Source organism: Zeus faber, assembly GCF_960531495.2.
Source record: "Zeus faber genome assembly, chromosome: 17".
Lineage (NCBI taxonomy): Eukaryota > Metazoa > Chordata > Actinopteri > Zeiformes > Zeidae > Zeus > Zeus faber.
The window spans coordinates 12,354,047-12,378,268 of NC_137204.1; the positions used below are offsets into that span (position 1 = coordinate 12,354,047).

General features: G+C 40.3%; 1 protein-coding gene across 1 annotated transcript in view; it reads left to right on the forward strand.

Moving 5' to 3' along the window:
- Positions 1–1,456: 1,456 nt before the first annotated feature.
- slc12a2 (solute carrier family 12 member 2) overlaps positions 1,457–24,222 on the forward strand; it is a 48,799-nt gene continuing 26,033 nt past the window's right edge. The window contains exons 1-12 of the mRNA XM_080017859.1: positions 1,457–2,431; positions 17,562–17,681; positions 19,069–19,144; positions 19,461–19,556; positions 21,551–21,690; positions 22,174–22,284; positions 22,468–22,576; positions 22,897–23,021; positions 23,156–23,240; positions 23,395–23,555; positions 23,720–23,827; positions 23,921–24,044. Of these exons, the coding sequence (XP_079873985.1) occupies positions 1,874–2,431; positions 17,562–17,681; positions 19,069–19,144; positions 19,461–19,556; positions 21,551–21,690; positions 22,174–22,284; positions 22,468–22,576; positions 22,897–23,021; positions 23,156–23,240; positions 23,395–23,555; positions 23,720–23,827; positions 23,921–24,044 (1,813 nt within the window). The 5' untranslated portion in view covers positions 1,457–1,873. The remainder of the gene's footprint in view (positions 2,432–17,561; positions 17,682–19,068; positions 19,145–19,460; positions 19,557–21,550; positions 21,691–22,173; positions 22,285–22,467; positions 22,577–22,896; positions 23,022–23,155; positions 23,241–23,394; positions 23,556–23,719; positions 23,828–23,920; positions 24,045–24,222) is intronic.

The window sequence follows — 24,222 nt, forward strand, 5'->3', positions numbered from 1 at the left end:
GTGCCGTGCCCAGTCGAACAGCACGCGTGAGAGCCAGAAAGCCCGGCAGATAATGACTGTCTCAACAAAAGGAAGTATTGTCACATTGGCCTTGGTTTTAGCGGTAATGAGGGTCCTGTGAAAGAAAAGCAGCATAAACCGGATTAGGGGAGAACGGCGAAGGAAAACCCTGTGTTGTGTACATGTTGGATTTCTTAACAGCGATGTTCCAGGTTTTGATTCTTTAGGGAACCTTAAATTGATCTGTAGGGAATGTGAATCCCACGCCGACACTCACATTGACTGTGAATGTCGGTCGGCGTGTTTGAGTTGAGAGATGGCTTTGAAGTCTCGTTGGGTGGAAAAACTGCCAAAGAAGATCCTGCCACCATCTTGTGTGAAATCGCCCTCCCTTTCTCCATTTTTGTACATGTTGTATGCTTCAGCTGTTGCTTTATCGAACTGAATGGAGGTGATCCTCTGAAAATGGCGACCGGGAGTCCATGGCAACCCGTAGCAACCGCCAAACCGCCAATGCTGTCATGCTTTTTTTTATTTTTATTATTTTTAAAAAATTCTGATCAGAAAAACAAACAAACAATCAAACAACAAGAAATCTCCAAAACGTGTATTATTTTACATGGAAGAAGACACAAAAAATGCGGTTTGGTTCCGGTTAATTCCTAATCATGTCCAAATCATCTGAATTGTATCTTGGGAAATAAAATAAGTTACAAAGCAAAGAGGCAGCGTACATTAAAAGATCAACAACAATTGCAACAACAACAACAACAACAACAACAACGACGACAACAACAACAACGACGACAACAACAACAACGACGACAACAACAAAGCTATCTGATTATATTCATTGAGGTGTTGTCTGAACAAGACTCCATTTACCAATAGGCGACAGACGCGATCAAACCTGCAGAGTTCGCCGTTGGTGTGATCAAATGAGCGGCGCAGCGCGACGGCTTATTCTACCAAATGTGGGGAAATGTGGGAACATGCTTTGACTTGACCCCAGGCAGGTTTTGATTTGATTTTCCTCTCCGAACAGAAACGCCGCTCAGAAACGCGAACAGAAACAGAAACGCGGCTGTGGTTTTTGACTGCGTTCCCCCTTAACGCGGGAGGCGGCTGCTCGGCCTCCGCGTCCGGACGCAAGTTTCGTTGGCGCAGCTCGAAGGCGACGCCCCCCCCCCCGCCCCCCCCATAAAGGGCGCGACGACGTCTCGCGAGACCTCGGCCTCGCCGACGTGAGCCCAACCTCCACGCGAGGCCAGCGCCGTATATTAGCCGCGGGAGAAACATTCGGAGCCGAGGAGGAGCTGCGGCAACAGCGCGTCCTGAGCCGGAGAGAACGATAGAAAGAGAACAAGAGAAGAGAAGGGAAGGGAAGGGAAGGGAAGGGACGGGACGGGAAGGGCGGCCGGCGCGAAGCGAGGGAGGGCGAGAGAGAGAGAGAGGGGTTGCGAGACTCGGTTCGCTTGCACGCAGTGTGACGTGAACACAATTTCAACCAGGGGGGGCTTTCGAAGCTTTTGTTTTCTCGGGGACTAGCGTTAGCCGGCGGCGGGGGTGAACGCTAGTGTGTGTGTGTTTGTGAGTGTGTGTGTGTGTGTGTGTGTGTGTGTGTAGCGAGAGCGCAGGGCGAGGAAGCTAGCAGGCTACACTTGGGTTCCGTCCGTCCGCGGGTCCGACTCGGCTCTTTGGGGAGGTTTTCGACAGCACATGTCGCCCCAACCGTGTAGTCGCTGAGCTAGTTGTACACTGTGTGAAGTCCTGGACCACCCAGCTAGAGCTGGTGCCTCGAACGGGCGAGTAGAAGTATTGTAAATAGTGACTTTTCTATCGGCGTTCGCACGCTGCTGGCTTCGCCGGGATCATGTCATCCTCCACGCCTCCCGCCCAAGAGGGGAGCAGCGCGTCGGAAAGCGACGGGCTCGCCGTGGACGCGGGATTGAAGCCCGCCGGTCCGACGCCCAGCCAGAGCAGGTTTCAAGTGGACCTTGTGACCGAGGCGGCCGGCGCCGCCGCCGACAAGTCCCCGAGCTCCGACGCATCCACCATCCCGACCGGCGACAAGGCCACCGCCGCGTCCGACGGCTCGGACCCGGGTGCCGGCGGAGAGGAAGCCAAAGGCCGATTCCGGGTGGTGAACTTCGCAGATCCGAGCAGCGCCGGTTGCTCCCCGGATGCCGCGCCGGCAGAGGGTCTCCAGAACGGGGACACAGTGATGAGCGAGACTAGTCTGCATTCCTCGACGGGGGGGCAGCTTCACTGTCACTACGACACGCACACCCACACCTATTACTTGAGGACCTTTGGGCACAACACCATCGACGCCGTGCCCAACATAGATTTCTACCGGCAGACGGCCGCGCCACTGGGGGAGAAACTGATCAGACCCACCCTGTCGGAGCTGCACGACGAGTTGGACAAGGTGAGCTCGACACACGCGGTAACGCACGGAAACCCCACTGGGTTACTCCCGGCGTGGTAGCACTCCTCATTAAGCACTAGAACCATTTTTAACGTTGCAACATTGCCTATTTTGTCTTTTATAATCTCGATTTATGCTGGAGGTTTTTTTTTAACAGGTAAGTGCCCCTTGAGTACCAGATATAGAGAGACCCTTTTCTAGCTACGCCTGGCTGTGGTGAGGCTGCTCACATTTCCAAAATTCCAGCATCGCGATGCTCGTTGATCTGTAACGTGTTTCATCGCCATGACCACAAAATGTAATACTCTATACACGACTTTTATATTACACGACTATATCGTGTAATATAAAACGACCGGATAGTCTCTGCTATAGCAGTGTTCATTTGATACATGAAAGTTTTCTTCTCTGGTCGGAACATGAGTCGAATCACTCTCTTCGGGATTACATCTAAAGCGGATGTTTTTGGTTCGAGTTGTATCTTTAAGTCACTCGGGTTCAACACAGTCAGGGTGACATAACCGAGAGTGTCAGCTTCGGCGACGGTCAACAACCTTCTATCGGTGGATGTTTTCCTATCCGGGCTATGATTTCATACCTGGCCGTGTGGACAGAAAGGCTTGATCTTCATGGGGAACAGCGTGAAACGCGGCGAGATGCCAAGCGATGTCGTTTGTTTATTTTTATAATGCGACACTCCAAAGAGTTGTTCTTCCATTACAACTGCGAAAAGTAACAAGTCACATGTCCTGGCTTCCAATCGGATATATGTTAAATAATCCTCACTGTTACATGGAACGTATGTCACTCATTTAAAAAAAGTTCGCTGTCTCGGACTAAACACTTTTCTGAAGACTGATTGGTCCAAAGGCTGTTAGACGTCTAACCCATAGCTCCACCCGCCCAAAGCAGTGATTCCACGTTTATATAAATGTGCCGTATATTGCGATGACCATATGCAATAATCAGATCATCTGAATCTTTCGGATTCCTTACATCTATCTTGAACTTAAAGGGTTACTGAAATAAGTATGGTCAAGGTATGCTTTGTTTCTAGCCTCATGTAAGTTGCTTTGGACAAAAGGTGTCGCCTAAATTAATATATGTAAACAAGAATATGTTGTAATGCTTGCCAAAACTTTCAATATCTATGCAAGTGTTGCAGAGAGTCAGAGGTGCTGACACTACTTATTTAATTACTTTGTATGGTGGAAGTTTATTACAAAAGTTTTCCATCTAGTTTTACTCCTTCACTCCTTCCTCCAACTCCTTCACTTTTATATCGAAAGTAGCCACACCCAGCAGAAGTGCTTGACTTTTTAGCTACCAACTCCTTTGCGTTCAAATCTTTATGCAAACCCTGTGTCCTGATTTCTGAGGCGAGCCCGATGTTTCCAATACTGGTTTGGCAACGCAAACCTCCTGGAGCCAAAATGACCTTCAGTGCAGATAAACTGAAAGTACGCCACCGCCTTTCCGGTTGCTCAGGGCAGTTTTGTTTGAGAATAAGATCTGGGATGATGTCCATGCAATGTAAGGGTCTGCAGAAACAAATGTAGAAGATATTGACACAGAATATATTGTTGCCTTTCCGCATTCCTTCACATGACCTTCATTTTGTTGTTTGACAAACAGGTTTTTTCCATCTCATTATGCCACATCATTTGCTTCGGTAAGGTACAGTTTTGAAAGTGAATCTGTTATCACTTTGGTAAAGATTTTGGAAAATTCTAAGAGAACCAATGGAAGGCCATGGCAATGTTTCATGTCATGATAACTTTTCAGTGTGAGTTCTCTCAGAAAATGGTAATGATACAAGCAACTTGTGACACATGAGCGAGGGGCGCTTTTGACATTTAGCTCGGTTGTATTTCTAAGTCATATAAAGGTTTCTTTCTTTGTGTAGTTTATTTCTTGTGGGAATGCCCAATAGGAGTTTTTTTATGGCTATCCACTTGACTCGTAATTTTATTGGACTCATTACTGACAACCACAATTTCCATTAGCAGTTCACTTTAAGATGACGACAATGAGCCAGCCACATGGTGGAAAACAAAATGAGAAACCTCAACTCGACTAAGTTGTTTTAATCAAGTCTAATCTAAGTTATTTGTGCTTATGTTGTTGTGAAAGGCTTGGGTAATTTCACTCCTTCTTCCTCAAATATAGCTATGCCAATGGTTACAACATCTTAAGTTGTATGCTGAATTCAAAATTGTAAAAGGCAATATCCCTTCATGGCCTCTTAATTACCTAAGCAGGTAACAAGCGGTTCCTATATCCAGGCATCAATATGTTTCTGATGAAAAGTTGGCCTGGTATATTTTCAAGGTTGTTTTCTTAAAAGGGGGTCCTTTGTCTGCTGCACTCTGGACATATTAGATCTGAACAATGAAAGTCTAATAGGACTTGCAGATCATTTCGTCACCAAAAATTACTCTGGTTAACAAGATATAGTGATTAACTGACAGACAACATGATTTAATTACTATTATAATATGCAGACTTGAGTTCCACAGAAGCAGTACTAGGAGCTCACTTTTTGCATCACATATAAATTTCGTTCTGCGGTATTTTGAAGGGCACAGTGACCCCAGCGTTTCCGCTGTAGCATGTCAACATTTGAAAAGCCTTTCCTCTTTATGGCAGCACCAGGATCGAATTATGGAATGGAAATTCCACTGTGCCAATTGATTGTTGCCCTGTTACATAGCCATCCATGAGTCAACCAGTTTACTGTGGGGACTGTTAAATTAAAGACTGAATTTACAAGTCTTTGCAAAACAAACCATTGGTGTTCTGTGGAAATAAATCTCTTATGACACACGAGCAGAGACATAACTAGTCACAGGATTGTATAATTGCAAGGTTAAGGCCAGGGAGCCATGCTCTGTACTGTCACCCTACTGGGCCCTTGACCAGACAACAGCAACTGCAGGGCAATATTGACCAGCCAGATGGGAAACACTGACAGGGCAGATTTATTCAGTGCTAAGCTGTGAAGCAGAAACAGATTGTGTTTTAATATTGATGCTTCCTCCCACATCACTAGTTTGGAGATTCAGACAAGCATGAAAATGTTAGATGCACTCCCCCCCAAAAAAAAACAACCCAAAACAAAACTTGTTAAAGAAGACCTGTTATGTTTTTTGATTTAAATACCGTTCAGATTATGCATTGAGCTATTCTAACATGCATCCAGTCCAACCTGTCTGAAAACAAGCAGTTTCTATGGGGGGGAGCCACCCCCCTGAGTTCTGTGAGCCGATGGTTTAAGCACAAGCTCTGAGTTCTATGACAAAATGGGATTTAAGCTTTTCTCTGGATTCCGTTGTATTTTTCTGTAAACCTTCACTGAATTCACCTTATCAGTACACTAAAATCTGTGTTTAATCAGATTTGAGGCGAGAAATAAGCAATCCAATTGCTGAATCTTCACTCATTAGATCTACAAGGCCTCATTTAAAAGTTCGTTCTGACTTTCACCACAGTGTCCGTAGCAGAATGGAGCACTGCAAGATATGGTGGCGGGGCTTGGGACTTTTTGTTTCATTCAATTACGGAAACTAAAAAATACATTTACGTTTTTGTTTGAGCAAACATGGAGCAGATCGCGGCCTACAGTATAGTCAACCTACCGTGGATACATACATACATACATAGATGCATACATAAAGAAACACAGCAGAATGAATAATACATTTCTGCTGAAACATGGCATACTTTTGAATGTTTATTTTCAGATCAAAACAATTACAAAACTTGAAGTTAAATGAATGAGTCAATATTCTATTGTGATTGAAGGCTTTGATTACAATTCAATAGGTAAAGATATGTTATTCATATAAATTCATCTAATTTCATCATAACATGTGGGCCTGACCTACAGGAAAGAGCAGTTTATATGTTGACTGTCCATTTTTGTGTTGGTCATACCATAGAATGATTTATTGCTTGTATTTAGTGAATAATACTGAAGATAATGAATTTGAAAAAAAAAAATGCATACTAAATCATAATCACAAATTAGTCTAAAAAAAATCGGAATTCAATTATTTTCCTAGATTGTTTAGTATTAGGCTCTATTGTGGATAAACATGTTAAGCAATGCACAAAGTTACAGTGAAAGAACATTGGCCAGCTGTATCGTCTCTGTAGTTTACACCAATAGAAAACGATATGTAGAAAACATGACTGTGTTGCTATGGTGATGTACTATGATGATGTATATAAGAATTTTAGTAATGCATGTAGCTATAAAAATGCAGCTTACTATTAATATTTTATTGAAAACTCAGATGAATGTTAAAGGTACAATAAGAAATTTCTGCCTCTTTGAGGGATCCCTCAGTCAAAACATAACAAAAGACGGAGTTTGACATTGTGAAGTAGCGTGGGATCACAAGAGTTGTTGTCTTCACCTGTCATTTGGCAATCGTCTCCATCGATCACCAATTGCACCAGCAGTGCACGCAGCTCATTCGCTTGCGTGCACAGAGAGGATGTATGTGGACATAGCACACAAATAAAAACACATATGCATATGTGTAATAAATTTTGTGAGACCCCCCCCGTCTATTTATGCGCAAATGCACTACCATGCAGGTTTTCCTGTGGGTTTTTTTTTATCTTATCTATTTATTTTCATTTTTTTTCCCTACTTGTAAGAAACAAATATAAACACAACTGAGTTAAGGGACTGTTCCGTCCCGTTACAAAAAAAACCAACTGTGTATCCCCACTGTCTCGTGCCGGTCAGAGTAGGCTTGGGCAGTCGTGCAAATTTCCAATCAGGGATTGCTGGGGGCAGCGATCTGCGATTTTATCGTGGGGCGGGGGTTTGTATGTGCGGATGTGCATAGAATGTAACGTGGAAAATGGGGTCTCCCTGTTCCAGAAGTGGAGCATTTATTATTTAAAAGTAAAGTATTTACACAAATGTTTAGTTTTTGCTAAATTAAGTCTTATAGCGATGGAAAGTAACTGGGAGACGTGTCTCCACTGTTTCGACAGTCGGGACACACAGTTTTTTTGGAACTGTACGGAGCAGGACAGTCCCTTAAATCAGTTGTTTTAAAAAATAAATAAATTGTTTCATACATGCAGGAAACAAACAAAAATAAATCTAAAATAAAAAGACAGACATAGGAGCCGCACACCACTGTCTGGAGGAGAAACAGAAAAAACTCTGCTACAATTCTCTGAGTTAGGTTTGTCTTTCATTTTCCATACCAGTAAGAGACTAGGAAAATATATCTAAAGATCAAATGACTGGATAGGTTATTTAATCGTAAATCTGCCCATGCCTAGTATTTTTTTTTATTAACACTTTCAAAAAATGTTTTATTAAATAAATCTTGCGCATATTGCAATTTTAAAATCTAAATTTCCGTTCATGAACAATAAGTAACAAGCGCAACTGCTTTAATTATCATTTCACTTGAAATTTTTTTTGATTCAAGTCAAAATAAATATGGCAAGTGTGACCCAATAAAAAATTAAGTTTGTGGTGTTGCACGTCTTGTCGACTTATTTGACATAATGGATATTTGCTGTCTGCTTCATGTCGGAACTTAAATGTCCAAACTTAACGTCAAGCTATGGATGTATGTGTCCTTGTTGTCAATGACGCATAATAGTTCTGCTTCTCCTGAGAGTTCTGGACGCTGCGCTCTGTCTCCGTTTCTTGTGTACTGTGTTTACAAGCGCAATCTGTCCACGGGGGAGGAGTCTGACCTTATTTCTATATTGACAAACGGGATTGGTTAGAGGCGAAAAGTCAACTTTAGATCGTCCAAAGTGATTGGGTTTCCGATGCAACTTGCCGAACACGGAAATGAACAGATCTGTGTATTTTTTTTTTTTTCTTCTAAATGATCAAGTCTATTTTATTTTGACATCGAGCGGGGAAAAAAATATGGTGATAATTATCATTGTTTTATGGAAATACTTTACTTGTAAATAATAAATCCTCCACTTCTGTAATGGGTAGACCGCATTTGCCCCGTTATGTTCTATACTGACGCAGCCCCCTTTCCCAAAAGAATCGGCAAATTTTGCATGATCGCCCTAGCCTACATCAAACGACCAACTACATCAAACCGTAAGTGCAGTTAATTTACTTTTCACTTGTGCACTTACTGTGTGTGTACTGGTCCTTCGGCGGGGGTAGCGGAGACGCTCCTCCGGTTAGGAGACCGGCCGTGGCCAGTGCTCTAGCCGCTCGGAGCCTGGCTGCGCCCCCCACTGTGCAATCACCACACTCACACATTTCATGGTCCCCCATGCGGGGAAAATAGTCATTAACTTCTGACTTTGGATTGTAAATCGGATATGAAATGATCTCATGGTACACGGCTATTCCTGTCTTTACGCCAACGTTTGGCACTTCCATGCGCGTCTCATAAGGCCGGTAAAGGGGCAAAAAGTAACGGGTCGACCCAGGTGTCGTGTAAACATCGGCGCCAATTTATATATTAAAAAAGGAAAAAAAAAAAGTGTCTATTACAGGGATTTGACTCATGACTGAGATTCGGGTGTTACCTTTTCCACTAATGCCGGTTGTTAGCGGGTGTTACCAGCTTTTTGGCGCAGTGGGAAAGGGGTATAAGTGAAGACATTAAGCCTACCTCCAAAAAACCTTGGTGTTATCTTCGACTCCAACTTAAATCTGGAGCAACATACTAGACAATGAATGCAGTCATGTTTCCTTTCCATTTCTAGGAAAATTATATTCACGTTTATTTATTTTGTTTAGTAATGGAGGATGCTTTTATTTCATCGTGTCTTCATTATTGTAATTGTTCTCTTGCCTGAACCATATAACTGTGGACAGGCTCCAGTCTGCAAAATTCAGCTTGACCTGCTTCTCAACAGTTAAAGCTAAACAGGAGAACTTGAATCTACTGTGAATTGTCTCATATGTTAATTTCCATTCGGGTCCATATGAGTCCAAATAAGTCGCGACATGGAACTTTAAGACTGACGTAAAGTAAAATCTGTGATGGGCTCCATCGCACCATGGCTTCCACAGGAATTGACAGGCAATAAAAGGGGGTGGATGGGGAAAAAGTTACGAGTAACCAAAGCCCCCTTTCTTTATCATGTTGCCTATAAAGTTATTTTCAAATTTACAGCAGGCTCTGAACTAAATAAACTCCTGTTTTTAATACAGCGTTTAAGATTAGTTGTATAAAATGTTGGGCTGTTTTCAAGTTTCCACAACAACTTCAGTCATTGGGTGGCAACTCGTAGATTATACAATGAGATTTTGATCATGTTTTTTATTTGTTTCACTGTAGTTTTGCAAATCGATTTGCATTAAGACTTATGTTATTAAACAGATTATTTAAAGAAAGCAAGTTAATTTAAACAGATTTTTGATTAAAAAGGTATGGCTGTGCTACAGTATACTGCATGGGGAAAATTACATTGTGAATAAACAGTTTGCGCTGCAGCAGTAGCACCATCTACCTCCTTTCCTTAAAGTAGATGTACAGCCAACTTGCACAATGGTGCCTCTGTTGAGGTGACCCAGCAAAGCAACTATTAAGTGGGCCTGGTTAAACCAACCTCTTTGTTTGCTACACCATGTTTACAGAAGTAGGAAGTTAGGAAAAGCACAAGATTTCTGATGTTCTTACTATAGTGAAGGAAAAAACAGTTAGGAAATTAGATGGCAGGGTGTTTTGTCTCAGCATCAGGTTTGGCTATTGGCCAACAGCAGCTGTAATGTGTACACAAGACTTGGCATGAAGTTGACACCATCTGTATGAGAGGGCTGAAATGTGCGTCACTTGTTATTGTCATTGTATAATGAGCGTAATTTGTTCTACCGGTATGATCTCTCTCTCCAGGGGCTGGTTGCCCTTAAAATAAAATTCTTTATATATATATATATATATATATATATATATATATATACATACAATTTTCATTTTAAGTAAATACATTTTAGTTATTTATTGAATTTGATTAAACATTTCTTAGAAAAAGCATACTAAAATCATCAAAGGAAATGATAGCTCCCAATTGTATAGCAGGTATACAAATGTTTCAGCTTTTTGCCAAAAAGACTTCTAGTTCATTTTAAATGAAAATATTATTCAGAATCCCTAAAAACAACCTCAATACAATTTCTTTGAAATCCGAAACATCAAATTAAATTAGTGGTATTACTGATTCTGCAATTGAAAAATAAGGTCCAGATCAAAAATTGACTACGTAATTCTTTCAAACATTATTACAATTTGCATATGACAAGTCTTGCATATGTCAGCTGTTCCAGTTTTGCCTCTGTAGTTTTAACTGCCCTTTTTCTCTCCTACTTTACAACCCTGTCTGGTAGCTTTCGGTCTCACTACTAGCCACCCACAAAAATACATTGATGTTATCTAGCCTATAAATTCTGTTTGAAGACTTAGAGATGCAACCTTTCCTTTCAACTACAACATCAAGTCTTAGTAGTCATCTGCTTGCTCGCTTCTTGGTTAATTTGAACCAAATTAAGACCAAAACTCCAACTAAAGAAATGCTATTAACACACAAGGTACACTTTTTATTCTAGTTATATTTTCTTTCTTTCTTAAATTTGTTTACAAGGATTCTTAAGTGACTACGTTACTACTGGTTAATACTGGTTACTAATACTGGTTGCATGTAGGTTAGTGGCGTGGATTTTTGTCTCTCTGTCTTGACCATGTTTTGAAAATCATGGAATATAATATAGCGTTTTTATTTGAAGTTTGCTTCAAGGATTAAGGATGAGGCACAAAATATTAAAATTAGATTCTGTATGCTCTTATGGGTGGCTATATTTAGCCATTGTTGAACCAAATAATTAGACAAAACTCTGGATGAATGGATAATGCTCTTCTCGTTCCAATGGCACCTGTCAATGGGTGGGATTTATTAGAGTGCCCATGAGAGTGCCCATGCTGACTCCTGTCCACCACCAAAACAGCCGACAATGGGCATGTGAGCGTCAGAACTGGACCATGTGGCGCCCCGGTCGCTCACCAGGTAGTGCACACTATATACAAGGCTTAGTCCTTACTGCAGCTGCCGGCTTCAATTCCCGCACGTGGCCATTTGCTGCATGTCATCCTCCCTCTCCCCTTTCTTCCCACACTATCACTGTCAAAGCATGAAAAAATAAAAGAACTGGAGCCATGGAGCATTGGAAGAAGGTCGCCCAGTCTGGTGAATCACATTTTCTTCTACATCATGTGGATAGCTGGGGATAGGGTCCAATTGTACATGTGAAGCTGTTTAACCTTTGCCAAAACTTGTGCTTTTGTATTTGGACCAGACACATATTTTGTTTATAAGATGCGCTGTTCATCTCTTTTGATGTCAGTGTAATTTATTTTTTCTCCAGAGGAAAAAACCACGATGACCTTCATGATCTTATTTCCTGTTGTCTGCGGCCTGTCATGTAATACTGTTCCACAGTATTACATGACAATCCATCTGCTCATAGGAATGTTTTATTGTCAGGTACCCCTTAGGTACTTACTTTAAGAGACATCAGTTTTTTTGTACAATGTGCATAAGATTATGTTATTTTGTTAAATTTCCAATGTCTAGGGAGAAATTATTGAATCAATTCACAAATGTGTTATCTAAGTTATGATGTCTGTTTGGTTCAGACTTGTGATAAGCATGTCCCGTCTCATTTATTTTAAGGTACAGATTATTGCATAGGCTGTGGGGTTGAAAAATAATACAGATGATAAAAGTAATCATTGGTCGCAGCTTTACACGGCTGCATGACTTTTTGTTGTTTGGTCATCATGATATGAAAATGGTGGCACAGTGTATTGCACTGCTGCCTCACAGCAAGAAGGTCCTCGGTTCGATTTCCACCAGGAGCACTGTTGGCACCGTGCTCCGAAGCAGATGATCTCCTGATTAGAGGCCTTTCTGTGTGTTCGCCCTGTGCTAACATGGGGTTTCCTCCATGTAACATCATTAAGGACCCCCACCAAAAACATGCACAACATCGTCGTCTGACCAGTGATGGATAAACATTTGTAATCGCTGTACGGTGCCCACTGCTCCTGGCTGCCCCCCGGGGAAAGGACAAGCCAGGATGGGTCGAAGGCAGAGAACTCATTTCACAGGCCACCATTTGAAGCATGTGTGTTGGTCGCCGTCACCGCATGAGTGCATGTGTTTTGGTGTGTGTGTGTGTGCGCGCGCCGTGTGACGAATAAACATTCTACCAAGCACTTGTGAGTTCTGCTCCCCTTGGTCCCAACAACCACTCAAATCACTGGATACATTTTTCAATGGCTTTCGAAGTATTTTAACTTTACTTAAATTTTTTAAACTCATACAACACAAAACATGGAAGGGCTTGGCATCCATAGAAATAAATGACTTCTTCATGACATAGGGAAAATATCCAATAAAATTAGGAAACCCGTAGCTCTACAGATGTACAAAAAAGCTGTGGTAAAATGCAGCTTTCCAGAAGGACACAGAAAAACTTTGGTGCAGCATATTATGCACAAGCAGTTCATTTATTTATTTTTGGCTAAATGGTTGCATTGAGGATGACAAATCTGTGTTCATCTTCAATTACAAAATTGATACCAAATTGTCACTGCTTTATCATTTTATTTTACAAATGTAATATTATAACCGGGCACATCAAACAACTACCGTAGTAGTTTTGGGTACAATATTGAAAAAGCAAAGTGCCTGAGACTTGCCCTTTTTCTGCCTTTTATTTCTTATTGATTAAGAATATAATTGGGTCTGAAAGTGACAACATTTTATTTTAAAGTTTTTACTTGTAGTAGATGTACAACAGTAGGTTGAAATAGTAGATCCATATAATTGTAAAATGGACTACCTCACACTTCAACTCGACTAGATGTCAGTGCCATTTATTTTCTGTTGAAGACATTTCATCAATCTTAAATGTTAAACTACTATATAAAGAGGTTTCCGTAATTTTGAATTGATGAAAATTGTCAATGTGTCCAAAGTTTGAACCAGTGGGGAACCAACAGACCTTTTCAGATGTGGTAAATTGCCCATTGGTCTTTGTGTGGAGGAGAGCTGAGGGAGGGTTGGGTGTCTGAGAACAGGACAAAGGGCTTGGGGGATGGCATTGACTTTATTGCAAGTGGAAAACTGAGAATCGGACCACTGTAAAGCCACATGCTCCTGCATCTGTTAGTGAACAACATTGTGCAGATGTGACGCCGAGATGAAGGAGTATATATTCCTACATATACGCAGTGGCCACTTTACTAGTTACATCTAATAAAGTGTAACCTGTTTGGTTATTCAAATATCATCTGCAACTCGTTGCAAAAAAGCATGCTGACATGGTCAAGAAGTTCAGTTGTTGTTCAGACCAAACTTCATAATAAAACCTATAGAGAATAGATAATATATTTGAATAAGTTTGGTCGTAATTTGTATGGAAATTACTAAATATATGTAGTATATTATTTGTTTTAACAGGCTTCTAAATCTCTACGGCCTTGTGCCAAATGTTCCACAGCCCAGTACCGGTCCGTGGTTGATAACCACTGATCGAAGTGACTGACTGTGGAATAATTATGGGTGATAGACATGGTGGATTGAGTCTCTCAGAGACTGCACATCTCTGGGTTTTCACACACAAAAGTGTCTTGTAAGTTTGCAAGACACTTTTGTAAGCTTGTAAGAGAGCTGTGCGACAAAGAACCAGTGAACTACATTTCTGTGGCCCCCGAAAACACATTAACGAGAGGTCGGAGGAGACTGGCCGGACTTGTTAAAGCTGAAAGGACAGTGGTGTGCCGAAGAGCATTTCTAAAACCTTGATGTGGATGGGCTATAGCAGAAGGCCACACTGGGTTCCACTCATGTCGGCTAAGATCAGGAAAGTGAAGCCACAGGGGGCACATCCTTACCAAAACTGAAAGTGAGAAAATTGGAAAAACTTCCCAAATTGGGGAAAAACCTCCAATTCTACTGCAATGTGCCAGTAGAGTCAGAACCTGACATAAACCACACAAATCCATGGGCACATTCTGCCTTGTACCAATGGTTCAGGCTGGTGGTGGTGTATGTTGTGGGGAATGTTTTCTTGGCACACATTAGGCTCCTTAATATCAAATGAGCATTGTTTAAATGCTGTGTTGTTGTTGACCATGTGCATCCCTTGATGGCCAGTCTACTCATCTTGTAAGATGGTTCCACGAACATGACAATGAGATCTGTGTACTCCGATGGCCTCCAGTCATCGGATCTTAATTGAATAGAATTCATTTCTTAATTTTATTTTCTAAGTTACTTATTTGTGTATGAATTATTTAAACATGTTGAAGCACGGAGAAAGTTGTGTAGTTGAGAAGCGGCCTTGGACATTAAGACCAAGTCACTATATATATATATATATATATATATATATATATATATATATATTTTTTTTTAATGTATTCATAAACAATTAAATTGTTTATGAATTATGTTCATCTTTGTAGAAATGCATTGAAAGAGGGTGAAGAAAACATTATTGCGGAGTGTAGATAAAATTAAATGGGCCCCATATCCTTTTACCTGTGGCAAATGATTGTGGAATTCCGCAGCCTCTTTCCTTGCTTGCAACTGACCAATACTGCCGATTTTTGCATTCCCTAGAAAATTGGCAATAAATAAAGGATTTCATCTTAAGTCTAGAGGAGGTCCTGATCCTTCAAATCAAGAATAGTATTCCTTGGCATGTTTTGTATGGAGTGGAAATGCCTACACGGGACAAAAAGATGAAGTCATAAAAGTCATCTTTTTTTGGATTGTCTACTCTTAGTCCTTTGTTCTAGCACCATTTTCGCAATTTCCTGAGGAACAATGACTTACAGAAAAAAAATGTTGAGTTAAGTGAGATCAGAATATGACTCATAGTACCGCGCAAGGGCAAATAACAACATCAAATTGTGTGCGCGATGCCCCAAGAATCTTTCATTTAAAGGTCTTTTACTTTAGTTCTTTTATTTTAATTCCCATGTTCTGTTCTAAATGACTTACTTTATGAGTCCGACTAGTTACTAGAACTGAATCTTGGACTGTTTCCTGCTAATAGCCTGCCAAGAATATTTTGTGTGCATGTTTGATTGTGAGTGAATTAGGACCCAGAATACCTACCTTTGGATCAGCTTTTACAGGCACTGCTTTAAATATGTTAACGTTCTCGACACAAAATGTCTATGCAAATTGTATCCCCTTCAAGTTGGTCAGGTCACCATATCTGTGAGATCCTCGACACTGATCCCACCCTTCAACTTTTCTTTTTATTTTTACAAAGTTACAAAGGATGTCGAGGGGGGTGTGGACAAAAGCCTTAATAAGGGAACAATGTGTCCAGGGTTTCTCCTACAAAGATTTTGTTCAGTCATACTTTTCTACATGGGTGGTCAATCACCAAAGCCCCATACTGGGGGGGGGGGGGGAGGAGGGGAAAAAACAAAAACCTTGTCTCTGCGTCTTAGGTTTTTAATTGGAAAATCTGCAACATTAAAGATGTCATCACAAACAGCATGATGCCAGCAAAACTGGTCAATCGCCACATCTTTTTATTCATACAATCTGGAAAATACACTCGTGATCATGGATTACATTTTTTTTGAATATCATAATGTCATTCTGTTGTGGGGTGCCAAGATGGTGCCTGGGTGAACTCTCTCCCCCCAAAGTGACTTTGGCTTTGGCTGGTTTAATAATAATTGTATGATCACAACTATAACAGAAAAACCTTTTTTGGGGATTTTTCATAGTATAAACTCTTTAACGTGGAGCATATAGCAATATTGATATACAGTGTCCAGCCTGACTTGAAGGGCTTTGTATGGCAGTAAAATCAGAAAAACAATGATGTGCTCTTTGAGCCCCCGTAAAGAGACCACTAACGTCACATCATTGTCTCTGCAGAGGGAGGTAAGCTTCCTGTGTTTAACATTAAGGAGGCATGCAAGGAAAGACTCCTATTTCTGGCTGCCTCTGTCTGAGTTAATGTTGTCAAGGTTACAGGTAGAAACTAACACAGGAAGATTAGTATGTTTGTACTACAATCAGTTTGCCTGCTCATTTTATCATCGTATTTTATCAATATTTTCTGGAATTTTTACATATAAATGTGTGGGTCGAAAGGTGTATTTTCTACCGATGGTGATAGGAATGACATAATGCATTTTGAATATATTATGAACTCTATTTTTATGTATGGCTTATTTTGTCTAATTTAATAATTGTATTAATGATTATGATTATTAATGATAATTAATTAAAGGTAAACAAAAGACATTGTATCATTGTAGACAAGACTTGTATGCATATAGTATATATGTGTATTATATGCGCGCGTGTGTGTGTGTGTGTGTACACACCACAACATTAAAACCACCTGCCTAATATTGTGTAGGCCTCCTAGTACCGCCAAAGCTGCTCTGACCCATCGAGGCATGGACTTGCAAGACCTCTGAAGGTGTCCTGTGGTATCTGGCACCAAGACGTTACCAGCAGATCCTTTAAGTCCTGCAATACCCATTTCCCACTGTGGCCAACAACCTGGTAACACCCGCTAACATCTGGCATTTTTCATCAGAGAAGGGGGGAGAAAAACCCGGGTTCTTTCTTTCACAAATGACCCTGCAAGGAGACAGGTTTTTATCGGCTCTGATGTGAACAGGACACCCGGGTCAACCTGCTAATTTTGGCAGTTTATGCTACAGTAGCTCTTCAGGCTAGACTGTCTGGTCCTATCCCACACGCATCAGAGACTTAGGCACCCATGACCCTGTCGCCGGTTCACCGGCTGTCCTTTCTTGGACCACTTTTGGTAGGTACTAACCACTGCGTACCAGGAACACCCCACCAGACCTGCCGTTTTGAAGGTGCTCTTACCTAGTTGTCCAGCCATCACAATTTGGCCCTTGTCAAAGTCGCTCAGATCTTTATGCTTGCCCATTTTCCCTGCTTCCTACACATCAACTTCAACAACTTGGCACTTGCTGTGTAATATATCCCACGCCTTGACAGATTCCATTGGAACGCGATGAGCAATGTTATTCATTTCACCTGTCGTGTGTGTGATATGTATGGTTCACCTTTTGCTTTGTACATGTGCTTTCAGGAACCATTTGAAGATGGCTTTGCCAATGGTGATGAGCTTACCCCAGCAGAGGAGGCCGCAGCCAAAGAGGCGGCTGATTCAAAAGGAGTGGTCAAGTTTGGTTGGATTAAGGGCGTGTTGGTGAGTGGAGTCAATTGCTAGCCAGTGCATTGTAACGCAGGAGGATCATCTTTCCTGACAATTATAGTCACAGTAATTAAAACTATTCTAATTGCTATTATTTAAAGAATCCCACTTCTAAATTCCCACTTTAACTTTGATGCATTTCCGAATAGAGCGTTAGGCATTTTAACATTTTACTTAGAATAACGATTCTTTACCACATTGTTATAATATGTTTAGTAATTTCACATTCACATTATGTTGGCTGGTATTTGACTTATGTTCTGCAGAAGGTGGACAAAGTAATGTAAAATAATGAAACAGAGTTCAGCCTGAACTTCACAACGAGAGATATTAGATTCTTATCCACTATACAAGAGGTCTGAAAACAAGATATGAGTTTCCAAATGAGCCAACTAACAGAATTCCAAAGAGGCCTAATACAGGCTGCCCGACTTGCAGAAGCATTGCTCACAGAATTGCAGATGCATTGGTAACAGAATTATTGAATGTGTCTAGGCCGGGGAACCGTCTCAAATCATGAAGGCATATGTCAAACCCCATCGGTTCAGTTGTAGCAAGAAGCTCACTGACGGGAATAGACGGACACAAGGTGCAATCAGTAATAGTGGCCAAATGGCGACCACCGATAGCGACAATTGAGATTGGATTGTACTAGTTAAATCAAAATAAATAACCCCAACTCATTAACTCTGATTAAAAATATATATATATATTAAGGGTCTTGCTCGTACAATTATGTTCTTACTCCCTGTAATATTATTTTTCTCTGCTGTCACCACTTCACTAAAAACAATTAATAAGAAGAGCGTTTCATCAGTCGGTCATGGTGATTTGATGTTCCTTTAGAAGTGCAGATTACAGTGTTTGGAGAGTGTCTGTGAGTTTCCCATTCGGGTGAAGCATTTGGATCTCTAGTGTGAATTACTTTTCGGTCGAATGTTATTATACCAATGAGATATGAACTACACTCGCAACAACACAGCAAATTGAGATGGGGATTTTTTTTAACAAAAGATGGTCTGTGTCATCACCTTGCATTTATTGGAGCTTGTCCCACCCTTGCTTCCAATCTTTGAAACAAATTCATAGAAGAGTATATGTGCTGCAGTTAAAGGTAAATGTTGTACATACGTTTGTCTTACTAGGGCTTTGCAAGTTGTCTTCTCATTGAACTCTTATAATATTACTTGACTTTTGATCTTCAAATAAATTGCCTTGATTTGTAGTCCCCTATGAGAGCTACTGAGTTATCTGGTCTCTTTACATCAACCATTTACATATAATTCACGTCAACTTGGCTAAAGCATATAACCATTTGTACAACCAAACAATATTTAAGTATGGATTCATACATCTAAACAGAAAATCTGCTTTTATGCAGGTGCGCTGCATGTTGAATATTTGGGGCGTGATGCTCTTCATCCGCATGTCATGGATTGTGGGCCAGGCAGGAATAGGTAAGTATATGTGAATTGCTTTTTGATTTATTTACAATCCAGCACTGTGTCCCGACTGTTTTTGAAAAGACCAAAAAAAAAAAAAAGTGTAGTCTGGTTATTTTATCATTCTTCACTTTGATGTGAAATGTTGCCACATGGTGACACATGCAGTCAACCTTTATGCACAAGCATGTTATTTTGACCCTGCTGCTACTTTTTACAGGGCATTGAAGGAATGGAATAAAATTACGAATGGCCAATGCAAATTGTTTTGTTTGCAGTATTGTCAAATGCATATGATGCTCTAACACATGCTTTATGATTTTCCTTATAGCTCTAGCCTGTGTTATTGTATTAATGGCGACGGTTGTGACAACAATCACCGGCCTTTCCACCTCAGCCATTGCAACCAACGGTTTCGTACGAGGAGGTATACCCAGAACCTTCTATTTAAAATGCCTTGTCTTCTTTATGTCAATTTGTTTGGGACCATTCAGTCAGTCAACTGTGTTATGCTCTAGTGGTGCAATAATGATGTGTACTCACAGAAAGGATCAATAGTTTCAATGCAACAAACCAACATAACTGACCAATCCTGTAGTAGTAGTTATAATAACCTTTATTTGTATAGCACCTTTCATACACGACACATAACTCAAAGTGCTTTACATTAAAATAAGGTGGTCAAATAGTAAAAAAGCAAAATGCATTTCCAAAGTAGAATAATAAAATAATCAAAATAATGAAATGCATTCAAAACAGGGTAAGAATAAGCTAATGAAAGTAGATATACAAAATTGCCCTAAAAAGAAAAAAAATCAAACAAGCTAAATCCATTTAATAAAAAGGGTAAATATTATACCCGTTTTCAGATGTGGGCTCATTATTTATGAGGGATCACGATTGTTCCTCAGCAAATTATTTTCTTATTTCAGTGGAGTCTTGGACTTTACGGTCATGCCAACAACAAGCTTGTTAAATACAGCGATTGAGATTTACACCTCAAATTTCATACCCGTCATCATGGCACAATGGGTATGGATTGTAGGGTAGCCTTTTGGTAGCATATAGCAAAATAAACTAGAACATCACTTGAACATAATCACTGAAGATGTCACAAAAGTGTATCTTGAAAAGTTTGGAAAACCTGCTTGCCTTCATGTGGCGCCTAATCAGTCTGTTCTGCTTGCTTTGATCATAACTTGGTTCACATCTGGTTTGCCTAAACATTTTTATACCTGATGATTCTAACACTGAAATCAAGTGAAAACATCACAAGTTATTTGAAATTAAGCAATAGTGTGTGTGTGTGTGTGTGTGTGTGTGTGTGTGTGTGTGTGTGTGTGTGTGTGTGTGTGTGTGTGTGTGTGTGTGTGTGTGTGTGTGTGTGTGTGTGTGTGTGTGTGTGTGTGTGTGTGTGTGTGTGTGTGAGAGAGACGGGGCAAGCTTGGGGGTCCATGTGCCTTTTTTTTTTTTTTTTTTTGGGCACCCGCTGAAAGTTTCTGTGCTGGACTGTAGAGGACAAGTGAGACCCGATCACTGGTGGTTACTGGACACCTGAGTGTAGCTTTTAGTCCCTTTTAGTAACATAATTTGAAACATACATAACATAGATTTTGAAATCCAGGCAGTATCCAATTAACTTACCAATTAAAATTTGGTAAAACATTTACATATGTTGAATGTTACTTTGAAGTCCAACATGAAAATACAGAAATCATAGTGTGTGAGAATCCACAGGGTCTATGCAATCTGTATGAGCCGGTCATTTTAGTAGTTGATGTTATTTGACCAGTCTTGGGTGTTTGGCTTTGAAACCAGCTGCCCCAGATGTGTTTTTCTACCAGCATGACCCAAGAAGGTATCATCTATAAGCTGTTAACCATCTCCAGATTCATGTCAGGTCAAACTGGAAAAGGAGAGAACTCCGGCAAACATTATGTCTGAATTTCATAGCATGCAGGGAAATGTAATAGTGTTCCCAGTTTACTTCAGTTAAACACGGACAGGGCGGTCTGAAATGGATATCTAAACATTATGAATTCTTACTCAGTGAAGCTCCAGAAAATAACACGTTTTGGGTTTGGTTTGACATTTGCCCGTCGAGGGGAAAATACCAAATCACATAACCAGAAGTGTATTGGGGAGGGGGAGGGGGGGGCAAAAATTGGAATACTAGGATTTTCTCAAAAAATACTTTAATATAGGATGCAATACTCAAGTATTACATTGCGTTACGTTGTATATTATTTATGTTATGTTTATTATAACTAACTGGCTCCGCAGAACTGTATAATTATTCCACTTGCTTTAATTATTTTTTATAATTTATCATCATCAGGTGTTATGTAATAATGAGTAAATTAAGGTAATTTTCTCGTTATGCCACTCCAGTTTTAAACACCATCCATTTTATGTTTCCAGGCGGCGCATATTATTTGATATCAAGAAGTTTGGGTCCAGAATTTGGTGGATCGATTGGTCTAATTTTTGCCTTTGCTAACGCTGTGGCTGTTGCCATGTATGTGGTTGGCTTTGCTGAAACTGTTGTGGAGCTTCTTGCTGTAAGTAACTTTGCATTTTCATCAAATAATTACAAATGTGATTATTCTATATAATTCTATATCCCTCTATATTATAACAAAAGCATGGCAGATCAGTCCCTTTTAAGAAAATAAAAAATATATTGTGTACTAAGATAATATTTAATACTACTCTTTGGTGGTCTTTAAAGAATGTTAACAAGCATGTCAAAAAGCAAAGCATTTTAGCTTATGCTTCCACATGCTTTGTTTTTCTTTAACAGGATCTGTTATGTCATTTAGGGAGATATCCACTGGAGCAGTCCTGTTAACCCTGTAGTTGTATTACAGCTTTAAGGAATTTTTTTACTGTATTGAAATTGCAATCCAAGAAAGTTGCATTAAAAAAAGAACTTTATTCATATGTTTAAGTTCAGTAACATTGATATAAAAATGTTAGGTCTATCTGTGCTGTAGTGTATTATTAGTATTATTATTATTATTATTATATATTTTTTTTTTAAGGGAGTGGATGCCATTATGACGGATCAAGTCAATGATATTCGAATTATTGGTACCATCACAGTCATACTTCTCCTTGGAATCTCAGTGGCAGGAATGGAGTGGGAGGCAAAGGTTTGAATCAAATCTCATTTATGTGTGTGTGTGGCTGTGTGGCTGTGAGTGACAATTCTTACAGATTAGAATATGTTGATTTATATCATTTAAACACGGTCTATCTTGTGCTTTGGTGTAATATCAATCTGCGATGTGGTTAATAAGTGTTTAATAGAAATAAAAAGGTTTGCTTCTGTACAGGCCCAGATCTTCCTGCTCATTGTCCTCATCACAGCAATTGTGAATTACTTCATCGGATCGTTCATACCCGTCAAGTCAAAAGAATCATTTGGCTTCTTCGGCTATGATGGTATGGCCATCCACTGCATTTTTGAGACTTGAATTCAACATAAATTGAACAAAATTAAGACTAATTATTTTATAGCTGTTCTATTCTCTCTCTCTCTCTCTCTCTCTCTCTCTCTCTCTCTCTCTCTCTCTCTCTCTCTCTCTCTCTCTCTCTCTCTCTCTCTCTCTCTCTCTCTCTCTCTCTCTCTCTCTCTCTCTCTCTCTCTCTCTCTCTCTCTCTCTCTCTCTCAAGACCAAACCAATCAAATGAGTAGATTTACAACTGCTGACACAATGAATGCTTCTGCTGGCTTATTTATATTATTTATTTATATTTTTCAGGGAGCATCATGTGGGAGAACATGGGCCCAGACTTCAGAGACCAGACTTTCTTCTCTGTCTTTTCCATATTCTTCCCGGCTGCCACGGGTATTTTGGCCGGTGCCAACATCTCAGGAGATCTGGCTGTTAGTAACTTGGGTTCATTACATCTCATCATCAATAAATGTATTTCAGGCACTTGGTGTGTGACATGGCCATAATAGCCATAATGCAGTCCATTTACCATCGCCGTCATGACCTCGATGTCTCTTACTTTCAGGACCCACAGTTGGCTATACCAAGAGGGACTCTCTTGGCCATTTTGATCACGGGAATTGTATATCTTGGAGTTGCGATTTCGACAGGTGCAACCACTCGTACCACATTCATCTAACTAAAATCACGAGGGAAAAACTGGCACATTTGGTGTCAGTTTTGACCTCACCCACCAAATAAAAAAAGTTCAATAAAAGGCGTTGTCTTATGTGCAATTTAAAAGACAGGCATCTTTTTGGACAGGGTCCTGCATTGTGAGGGATGCCACTGGAAATATGAACGACACACTAAGTTCCCAGTTTGTAACGAACTGTACCGATGCGGCTTGCAAGTTTGGCTATGACTTCTCTTCCTGCAAGAGCGATGGCACTAAATGCCTGTATGGACTCCAAAATGACTTCCAGGTAGTGTGTGTGTGACAACCTATGGCATGTATAGGGGGTAGGCAAATAAGTGTTAGTTATTTTTGTTACATTTGATAATTCTGAAAATAATTGATATATAATTTGCAGTATTGTGCACGATTATTGCAAATATATTGATTCTAGATTTTTGTTTTGCGCTTTAGGTCATGAGCATCGTATCCGGTTTCAGCCCAATCATCACTGCTGGCATTTTCTCTGCCACACTATCGTCTGCCCTGGCCTCCCTGGTCAGCGCACCGAAAGTTTTTCAGGTACAAAAACCCCCTTGTGGTTAAAATGGTTAAAACTGCATATCGTTTTTATGATTGTTACTGGGACAAACAAAGTGATTTTGATTCCTATAGGCTTTATGTAAAGACAACATCTATCCCGGTCTGGGAATGTTTGCCAAAGGCTATGGCAAGAATAATGAACCCCTCCGTGGTTACATCCTCACCTTCTGTATTGCTCTGGGCTTCATTCTCATAGGTATGACTGATCTGCTTATTATCTATCTATCTATCTATCTGTCTAGACAGGATTAAAAAGATGACAAAGGTGAAAACCCTATGTAATTATGATTCCTTTGCTTGCCTTAAATTTCTCAGGACATTTTACAGTGCTTTTACAATACTTCCAAAACCTTGATATTTTCGCTGATTTCCAA